The 11,149-nt window shown below is 35.1% G+C and overlaps 1 protein-coding gene across 4 annotated transcripts in view; it reads left to right on the top strand.

The window, feature by feature from the left end:
* The first annotated feature begins 474 nt into the window (after window positions 1-474).
* ema (C-type lectin domain containing ema) overlaps window positions 475-11,149 on the top strand; it is a 30,461-nt gene continuing 19,786 nt past the window's right edge. The window contains exons 1-8 of one of the 4 annotated variants that reach the window (XM_089236152.1): window positions 475-729; window positions 3,683-3,811; window positions 4,468-4,601; window positions 4,746-4,813; window positions 5,570-5,650; window positions 6,749-6,854; window positions 7,053-7,173; window positions 10,014-10,203. In XM_089236152.1, coding sequence (XP_089092278.1) covers window positions 656-729; window positions 3,683-3,811; window positions 4,468-4,601; window positions 4,746-4,813; window positions 5,570-5,650; window positions 6,749-6,854; window positions 7,053-7,173; window positions 10,014-10,203 — 903 coding nt within the window. In that variant the 5' untranslated portion in view covers window positions 475-655. Of the gene's footprint in view, window positions 730-3,682; window positions 3,812-4,467; window positions 4,602-4,745; window positions 4,814-5,569; window positions 5,651-6,748; window positions 6,855-7,049; window positions 7,174-10,013; window positions 10,204-11,149 lie in introns of all 4 variants that reach the window. The other 3 variants (XM_089236151.1, XM_089236154.1, XM_089236153.1) reach the window with 3 other exon arrangements.

Below are 11,149 nucleotides of genomic sequence, written 5' to 3'. Positions count from 1 at the left end.
AATGAAGCGTTACTGCAAATTGCAGTGGATTAAAATGAATTTCACGAAAAAAAAACGTTCACCAAGACAAATGTGGGAGATTAATATTCTCATTTATAGTTGTAATTATCATAATATAGTTTATTAGTTGAAAAATAATTTCAATCTTTGACTTCAATTAAGAATAAAAATTCAAGTAGGCTTCCTGTAAAATACGGGAAAAACCGGGACACTTTTGTGAAAAAGTCGGGACGGCCAAAAATACAGAAAATACCAGGACTGTCCCGGGAAATACCCTACATAAGAGGCATATTTCCCGACTTTGTTCACTGAGCTATAAGTAACTTATAGCTCAGTGACTTTGTTTTAACAAAAATTGGAAATGTCTCGTGTTTGCTGAATAAAATATGGTCAAAGTTTTAAAAACAATAGTCTTTTCTTCGGGTATTTATATATTTGACACAGTAGCTGTTGGCGATGTCGTGGAGCATCATCATCATCGTCGCCATCAAGGTCTTCTCAGCTCACTTCAACTCCGTAGTTTGTTATTTACATTTTTTCTTCCCCCATGTAGTACGCGAACAAGTACAAATTGGCGTTTTCATCGACGTCATGAGAAATAATCGAGTCGAAGAAAAATAGTTTATTTTCAAAAAAAACGAACGGAGGGAGAAGCATGTTTCGTGGTAAAGGCTGGTTCTCCGGGGGTATCTCCAAGCCTAAAAACCCACATTCGCTGGAGCATCTAAAGTAAGACTTCTTTAATCATCCATTTATATCTTATCCAATTATCCCTTCATCTCTCGTTATTAAACGATTTCGTTCTAATTTTTAATTTATTCTTGTGGATGCTTTCACTGAGACATGCAATTGACAGTTTCTTCTTAACTGATTTTAATTAAATTTCATGCTTCAAAATATACACAAATTTTCCTACATGAAGACCAGTTTTTTTAACTTCCCGTTTATACACCCCCCCTTAGTTAGAGAATCAATATTTGAGAGTTGCCATAGCTCAAATTTTCTTTGGGTCCCCACAACGGTAGGGCTTATTTTGTTTCCGCACTAAATTTCTTTAGAGTGGCCCTGCAGCAGGGTATTGGGGGGGGGGGGGAACCCATGCCTGCCTGCCTGCTTGTTTTACGAAGGAACCCCACTCTCGCTTGTGTGAACCCAGTTAATCTTTCTCTCATGCAGAGCACAACTCCTAACAACATGCGGGACGATTTACTTCTGGAAGGAGTTGTGTTTGAAGTGTGTGTATATGTACCTAAAGGTATGTGAAACATAAGCGGAAACTAACAATTTTACAAATAGTAGTATAAATAAATATTCTCAGTATGAAAACAGCCGGAACAGCTGTTGTATGGTCTGCCACTTGGCGATTTTTGGCGCCGAACATGTCTGACAGCCTTGGCGCGCAGACACTACGGACGCTGAGAAAATCATCTTCGTGCGAAACATAATGGAAATCACCAAGCATAAATATAGAAAAAAATATCAGTTAAAAAGAAATCACATCTGGACCATTTTTTTTAATAATAAACCGATAAGACAGAAGGCATGGCAATGGATGAATAAGTAATAAATTGAACAAATTAATAAAACGTTATGATACAACCTGACCAGATAATAATCCAAATGACTTGAGCTACAGAAGGGAGGAATAATAATCCAAGAGAGAGATGCGCCGGAAATGGAACAACGGCTGTTTTGAATTTTTGAAAAAAACGCGGTGAACAAAAGAAAAAATCCTGTTCGGCGAAGTCAGCGCCATCTAGTATCACCCAGCAAAAACTGAAAAGATGTTTAAAAATACGGACTTCCAGAGCCCCATTATGACGGTCTTGGCGACTTATCACGAGAAAAGTCACCAAAGTCGTGGCGGACCATACTGCATCTGTTCCAAACAGCCGGACTTTCCTGTGAATAATAAATCGATACATGCATGAGTTTCTCTGAGTATCCACACTCTTTTAGGAACTCCCTCTTAAATAGACTACAGCCCTTCTAGTTGAAAAAATAAATATTCGACATAAAAAAGTAAAACCAGCACTCTTTGAAAAATAAACCGAAACAGCTTTGGCATGAGGGACAGGTTAGCGATTTTCGCAGACTTTTTTTTCTCTGCACCAAACATGTCTGATGACCCCATCAAAAGTCGTTGCAGAGAACTGCCTTTGCACATTCCTAATGCAAAGAACAGAAATAGCGGTAAAATGACCATAGAACAGATTGCAACCACAAAAAGCTCTCCATCTAGGGGTTAGCACATTAGTCTATGTGCGCAATACATTTTTTAAAATGTTGATCATTGCCTTTGGAATTTGGCATTAAACTATAGGTCCCAGTCTACTTAATCCTTGTATGCAGAGAACTACACTGATGCAACGGAAATGGTAAAAAGCCGGGTATATTCATCACCTCTGAAGAACCCAAGTCTCTGAGTAACCTTTTACATATAAAAGTGCCTGAGCACCAAGGTCTTGAGAGTGAGCTTAAGTTTGTTTTGTAGCTTTAAGGTGCAAATGCAAGCCAGTCTTCTCATCAAAAAAGTCTTCCCACAGCGAAAAATCTGACCAACATTCAAATTCATGAATAGGCCAATAGTCCTTACCTAGGCCAAATAGTAAATCTCTGATTATCCAACGTAATAAAAATGAGCATGGGTTAGGAAGTCAAAATTCCTGAATTATGAAGCAGTCTTAAAAATTCAATGAATTGCCGATTCTTAAAAGGCAATTCAATTTAGTTTGCAGGTTATTTATCAGAAAAATCATTAATTATTAATGATATACAAGTACAAAGGCCACAACAGGCGAAATGCCCAATGAGGTGGCTGAAAAAAAAATACACATAAAAGTAAGGATGTCAAATGTAACCAAAGCACAGCAACCCAATATAAAAGCATATGCATATCATGAAAGAAATAATAATTAATACTATTTAATACACTGCCGATAAAAAATATGGTTGTCTAATTCTACATTCACTCAGCCAAGCCTATGCAGGAGTGTTCTAGCAGTTGAAAAAAGGTGACAACTTAAATCACAAATATGAATAGGAATATGAGGCTACCATTGAAAGCGCTCTGGATCATGCGAATTCGAAAAAGCAGGCTGATGGTCGTGTGATAAGTACATCTACACGATTTCACTTTTTGCAATCCAAAATATTTAGTTATATTCTTACGGAGTCTTGCATTACTATAAACTTCTCGCACATTAATTGTAAATTATAATGGATTCAAAATTATATTTCATTAATGTTCAATGAGAAGTATAATATTTCTTAAAAAATTGTCGACGAAGAAGGCAAATACCAGGAAATACTAAAAAATGTCTTGTCTTCTCTCATTTTCAGAGGATAAGAATATCATGCTTACAGAGTTTCCCACTTGGATTGAGTACCAAATCTTCAATCTCGGTTGATTAGCGGAACACGAAAAATATAAGTTTGTTTTGTTTAAGTCAAATGTTGTGGCAAGAATGAAGCAAAGCACCTGCGTGTAAGTCTTGTCAGCGTGATATTTTTATCCTCTGGAGACGACACCCATAGCATGTTGAAATGCATAAGGAACTTTGTATTGTAGTATTTCCTGGTATTTCCCTTATTCGTTGGCAGTTTTTTTTAGTATTATTAGGCAAATTTGTAGCTTTTGCAATTTATATCTGATAAAACATCTTCTTTTTTGATATTTTAGGTACTTGTATCATGTCCTATATAAAAATCAAGTTGTGCATGACCAGAACAAAGGTTTACTCGTGGAAAATTTACGGTCCATTGCAGAAATACTGATCTGGGGTGATCAGAATGACAGCACAGTTTTCGAGTAAGTCTTGCAGCATGATATGTTATTGTCTGATGAGTATAAAAAAATTAAAGTTTATCCAATGAAATTATCTTATATTTACCAATCATTTTTCCCAAAAACATATGGCATCATATTTCCCTCAAGTAGTTTTAATGTGTTGTCAAGCCTGTGTAAGTGGATATTATTGAAGAGGTCACGCAACTGGAATGAATAATTTTCTATAGTCTGGTTTTATACTCATTAATAGAAATGAAATCAGTAGTGAGGCATGACCCACTGTGTAGTGAATTCATACTATAAAAATATTGCAGAACTAATAAGATTTGTTTGAAATTCCAGGCAAGAACTCTGTCAGGCCCCCCCCCCCCTTCTCCCTCTATGTAGGAAGTCAGTTTTCTTACTAGAAAATGGCTTATATTAGCTATGGTTTTCATTATTAGTACACACGCATATATTAGAACCTTGTCTTGATGACAGATCTTGACTACACCAGTAATGTAATATTTTCATGTTTGTTTGTAAAAAACACATTGAAGTTCAGAAAAAAAAACCCATTCTACTGAATTACTGATATTGTTTCAATGTAAAAGTTTTGCATGATTATGCAACTAAATACTAATAATACAGAAAATTTTCATGTATGTTGGTGTGAGTTTTTGTTTTTTACATTTCAGCTTCTTCCTGGAGAAGAACATGCTGTCATTTTTCTTGAAGATTATGAAGCAGAAGTGTGGTAGCTACGTATGTGTGCAGTTATTACAAACGCTGAATATTCTCTTCGAAAACATAAGGAATGAAACATCTTTATGTGAGTTTATTTTTGTAAATATATTCCATTTGACTTTCACATATTCAATTATTTCAGTCATTTCATGCTGATTCTGTAAATCAAGTGTTGAAATGAAATTCAGGTTAGATGCTGACTTGTGTTTTGATTCTTTTTTCTTACCAGACTACCTGCTTTCCAACAACCATGTTAACTCTATTATAGTTCACAAATTTGATTTCTCAGATGAAGAGGTAAGTTTTGTAATTATGGAGAAAAAAAAATGAATCTCTACTTTATTCTTAAACTGACTTAGATTTGTGCCATCCTTGTTTAATGTCTGTGTTTTCAAAGTTCTCATGTTTCATACATCCGTGTCTTTTTCTCATGAGTACAAATTAAGCCTGGGACACACAAAATTTCAGTGCTACAAAAATTATATAATTCTAAATGGTGATCGTAAAATTGAACAGTAGGATGAATCGTGAAAAAAAAACAATTGTTGAACCAGAATTATATAACTGTTTTTTTTTTCAAACTGCAAATTATATGCAAGTTAAAGTCATGTACACTTATAACATCTGAAAAAGACCCACTCATGCTCTGGTCATATCCCCTCCCCCCCCCCTCCAAAAAAAACTCTTGTATGACCAAATGACCAAAAGAAATAATGAAATAGTTGCTTACATCTGTATGTTTCAGATGTTTATGCAAACATGAACCTTACTTTTGATTTGAAGGACTTGTAACCCTTAATAAATATGTCTATTATATTTCCAGGATTACTTTATATGTCTTTATTATACAAAATGTACTAATTGACTTGGATCTAATATGCGTTTTTCCCATTCTCAATCTAACCCATTTTATCTGTGAGTAGACATCAGAATTGGTGGCAAACATGTACGAGTGTTTGAAAGAATATAGTTTTCTGAAGCTGAGAAATAAAGTGTGCTTTAGACTTGAGTAAACATGGAATATGTTGTTATAGTTTCTGTTATTTCCTCTAGGTCATGGCGTATTATATTTCTTTTCTCAAGACTCTTTCATTGAAGCTAAATGCCCATACGATTCATTTTTTCTATAATGAGGTTAGTTTTTTGTTTACTTTTTTTAAATCAATGTTTGTTATTTAAAAGATATTTTCTTTCATAAAATTATTTTAATATTAATTATAATTAAATTATAAATATGATTGATTAAATATATTGTCATTTAGTAGATTTCTTTCATGAGTTGAGAACTTCCCGAGTGTTATACATGTACCATAACCAGCTCCTATACTTTCACTCAAATTTCTACTTTGAAAATCATTGCCCTAATCTTCAACTGTGTACATTTGTATTTGATACCAGCAGGGGGGGGGGGGGAGTGGTGTCTTTATCTTAGAACAGGCTCTAAACTGTAGGTTTTGTCTAACTTCCAGCGCAGGTATATCCAGGGCCACAACTAGGAGAGGGGGGGGGGCTGTGTATAACCATTGTAGGAAAAATAAAATAAAGTTTAAACCTTTTACATTTACTTGGCCTCTCCATTGTAGTTTTTTAATCATTTAAATCAGTTTCCCATAGTGGACAATATTGCCACCTGGTTGGCGATGGAATGGTCCAGGACACGATAGAAGCTACAGATTTAACATAGGATCCAATGGGTTCACTTAAGTTGGAGGGGAGCTATGAAAGAAAAATTACTGATGAAGCTGGGAGGGGGGGGGGGGGTTCCCAAACAAAAAAGTTTGGGAAACTGATTTAGATCAGTGATTCCCAACGTGGGCATTAACGCACCCTTAGGGGCGATGGAAAGTTCCAGGGGGGTGGTAGAAGCTACGGGTATAACAGGATCCTATGGGTTAGATCAGTGTTTCTCAACCGCCTGGGCCCTGATATCATTCATACCTGGCCGCGAGTGATTAGCTGTTTCATTTTTCCTCATTCATTTTTCGTTGGTCATGTGTTTGAACAGGCCTCAGACTCACAAAATAAATGAAACCGGGCTGCGAGCTTGAAAAGGTTGAGAACCACTGGGTTAGATTGCATTAGGGGGTGATGGGAGAAAAAACTTCCTGAAGAAGGGGCTATGGGGCAAAAAAGGTTGGTAAACTATGATTTAGATTTGTGTTTGCACATTGATTTTGTTTACAAAATTATCTATAATACCTTTCACAAGAAACAATTTCTTTTTTTCTTTAGCATACAAATGATTTTCCCTTATACACAGAGGCCATAAAATTTTTCAACCATAATGAAAGTATGGTTAGAATAGCTGTGAGAACTTTGACATTGAATGTTTTCAAAGGTAAGAAACTTCATTTGTGGACTTAAGGTTGCATATTATTTTGAAATGTGCATTTGTTGATTTTGAGTGATTGATTTTGCCCAGTATAAAATCAAATAAATTGCAATAAATATTTAAGAAGGCTTTAGTGAAAATTCCTTTTTTTTTTTTAATGGCTTGTTTCTTTTTGTGTCATGAGTTTTTCTGTCTCCTAAGTAGTTGAAGACAGGGCTATGCTCAAGTTTATACGAGATCGGACAGCTGCTCCATACTTTTCGAATCTTGTCTGGTTTATTGGGAATCATGTTTTAGAGTTGGATTCCTGTGTTAAGAATTCAGAGTAAGTGTTCAGTTCATTCTATCAAAGTTAGTTATAAACAAGACTGGTAAACTTTAGTTCACTCAGTGGTCAAGTGCTTGAAATATATGAACAAAAACTATTGTACAATAATTGCATATTGCATTTATTTATGATAAACTATTCTATAAAAAATTCAAATGGTTTATTTTTACAGACATTCACTTTAAAAGCTTCTGTTTGTGTTGTATATTAGTCCCACCAGCAGTAACATGAAACCCTTCAAGATTCTCAATTGTATAATTGTCAGTCATGTTGTATTTGTTTTCTTTTAATAATTCATAAATTTTGAATCACATGGGTGTAAACCTGTAGTAGGTTCATGGTGTTCCAAGTCTCCTTTGCTAATGAAATGGTCATTTTTGTAATATCTATAAAACTGTTAGATTTCAGGTGCATGCCAATATTTTCAAAACTTCATTCCTATGCTGGGTAGTCGAATCAGTTCAGCATAAAACATGTCATTATTAATATTTTCTTCTGTTGATTTTGTTATTTATGAAATTCTGAAAGCTAACATGTCAAAAAATAAAATAAAATGCATTTAAACAACAATCTTTGATGCCTTTCATCCAAGTAGAACATGTAACATCTACGCATACATAGTTGACACTCGTTTTTACGAACATATAAAGACAAGGAAAAAGTTTAAGTTCGTAAAATCAAAAGTTTATAAATGGGAATAGCATCTAAAAGAATAGAACAGTGAAACTGTTTAGTTTTCTCCAAGCGGAATTAAAAAAAAAAACTACAAGTGCACATACGTGTGGTTACAATGCTACATTTAGTTTCGTATAGTAAATAGTTACGCTTGCATGCATGTTCATTTTTTGAGCGAGGCACACTGATCAAAGACTTTAGAGGAGAATACTATCCACAGTTTCACAGTATGGGTGGACAAAAAACCATCAGATCGGTTGTGATAAGAGGAAACTAAACAATGTGTGAAATTTTTACTCCTAATGTGAATTGTTTCACTTTAACTCATTATGTGAATCACTTGTTAAACAAAGTTCCTCTGTATATTGTTTAGATAACAGAAGATTAGTTGGAAAAAAATTATTTTTAAAGCACGCAAGTTTGCAAATTGGAAGTTCATAAAATCAAGCATTAACTGTATATGGAAGATTATTTTTTATTACTTATTTCTCTGATCCATGTCTTAAAGAAACCTTTTTGTATAATTTAGTGCAAGATTCTGTCCCGGGAAAAAGTTTCATAAATCAAATTATAATTTATCTTCATGCAATAAAAAGAGATGCTGATATTTACAGTCAAACCCTGATTTAACAAATTGGATATTATTTTTTTATTCCTTTATTGATTTATTTTATTTTTATTCCTTTAATGGAGAAAAATTGTTGTATCATGGTTGAGATCAACACAAATATGAGCACAAACTTCTTAAAAATTTGTCAAATCAGGATTATAGTTATATCGCAATCTGACAGTATATAATATATTTATAGAATATTTCATGTTATATATTGCACAAAGGTTTTGTACTTTGTAATATTTTATTCTCATACAGTGTGTCCCATAAATACAGATGCACACTTTAAGGGAAGGTAAAAAAGATTAAAAATTGCATAGGAACCCATGATTGGAAACATTCATCACATGTCGCTAGCTAGTACTGGTGGGAAAATATGTGATTTTTCCTTTTTTGCCAGTCTCCTGTTTGTATACTGTTGCATGCTCCTGTTATGGCAACTACCGCTCAAATGAAGAAAAATCACATATTCCCCTTCCAGCGATGTACGATGACATTTCCAGTCATGGGTTCTTTAAAATTCTCAATCCTTTTGATGTTCTCTACCTCCCCTTGAAGTTCGTACCTCTATTTATGGGATACACTGTATGGATGTGTTTGCCGCTGTGGTAGTCGAGTACTCATAGTGACTGACACGCATCGCGAGGATCCGGGTTCAAACCCCACTGGCGCCACAGTGGCGGTTGGCTGAAGTTGGTTTTCTGTAGTTCCCAACCTCAAGGTGCGAATACAAGCCGATCTGCCAATTAAAAAGTCTCGCCACAAAGAGCAACAGGCCTACAACGTTACAAATATTCAATCATTACACTTCACTCACAATTTGAAGTACAGATGGCAGCACTGAAATATCAGACACGACACTAGCTAAACATTCAGACTGTTAGGTGCACTCACTTTGTTCCAGACTCTGCCACGAAGCTGGGCTGGAAGAGATCTCGTCAACAGGATAAGTCCGGTGGCAGAGCCCCCTGGCATTCGTTCATTCATTCATTCATTGTAGGGATGTGCTTATTGGACTGGGACCTTCCTCTTATTATTTTTAAATTTGATGTTCATGTAGGCCTGCAATCATCCAATATTTTATACTTGACTTATTAATCATAATTTTTTCACTAATTGCCAACTTTGTAGCTTTATGTAAAAAATGCATTGATACGTGTTTATAGAAGTGATATGATTAACTTGTGATTACAGCCTAGATAAATTTCTAAAGATGTTTATATGTACATATTTTAACATAATCTCAAATTTACTTATGTGAAGCAATCGTGAAGTTGAAAGAATTTGTTTTTAAGAGATTCAAAATTTTTACTACAATCCTGTCCAGCATGTAATATGTATAGTACTGTGTTTAAAAATAATTTAAAAGCATTATTGTACTGTGGAAAAGATCTTTTGTTTTGCCAATGATTTTTAATAAAATTCAAAATCATTGACAAAACAATGTTTCAGTTCCATGGATTTTGAATGTGAAAATAATAATAATAAAAATTGAAGCAAAATTCAATTTTCATATATCTTTGTCTAATATGTATTTTTTTAAATTTAGTGTACAGATGCATCCAAAACTTTCAGATTTGGTTGCGGAACACTTAGACCACCTGCATTACTTAAATGACATTCTGTGCCTGCAAATAACTGCACTAAATGATGTACTCACAGACCATTTGTTGAACAGGTTGCTCATACCACTTTATGTATATTCATTGGTACAAAGAAAACATCTCAATCATGATCAAGTAAGAATTCCACGCTTTTTTTTGCATCAATTGTTACAGGATTCATAAGCTGCAGTGAGAAAATACACAAATATATTTGAATGTTTTGTGGGAAGTGTGCCACACTTTTCCTCATACTACTACTTAACTGTACATGCATCTTATATATACAGGGGTTGGACAAAATGATATGAACACCTGTGAAATGAGACAAAATCTTCATTAATAGGCTGTTGGCCCTCTTTTTGCATTAATTACAGCTTGTATCCGTCGTGGGATGGACAAATACAAGTTATGCACCACAGTCACTGGGATACGCAGTCACTCCTCCTGCAAAAGAGGTCACTAATTCAGAACGTGTCTTTGGAGGGGGAAACCTACACAGTTTGACCTCCAAAATACCCCACAAAGGTTCAATTATATTAAGATCAGGGAACTGAGCGGGCCCACGAGGTGCTATAGTTCATCAAGCCAGCCTCTGGCGATTACAGCAGTCTGAATGGGTGAATTACATCTTGGAACACAGGTCGAGAATCAGGGAACTAATATTGCACATTTGCACCATTGAATGAAGATGGTCGGCCAGGAATACTGACATAAACCGATGCTCTTACCCGCCCATCCAGGACAACGAGTTAGCCAATACCATGGTGAGACATGACGCCCCACAGCATCACTGATTCTTCTCCATGCTTAACAGTAGAATGGAGACGGTCAGCATCATAAGCTTGTGCTGCCATTCTCCAAACGTAAACGCGTCCGTTAATCTGGAATAATGTGAACGACGATTCATTTGACCAGATGACGTTCTACCATTGTTGTTGTGTCTAATTCTCTTATGTTCATGACACCATGTTTGTTGTTTCAAAGCATTGCATGGTGTCACCAATGATTTTGGAATAGTTGCTCTACCTTGTATGTTTGCTGCATGCAGTTCACTGTGGATAGTTTTTGTCGATACACCTTC

The sequence above is a fragment of the Pholcus phalangioides genome, unplaced genomic scaffold (genome assembly GCF_987345545.1).
Source record: "Pholcus phalangioides strain wild (caught in Gottingen) unplaced genomic scaffold, Ppha-v1.0 ptg000009l_1, whole genome shotgun sequence".
NCBI classification, from domain to species: Eukaryota; Metazoa; Arthropoda; class Arachnida; order Araneae; family Pholcidae; genus Pholcus; species Pholcus phalangioides.
This window is presented reverse-complemented; position numbering and strand designations above follow the sequence as displayed.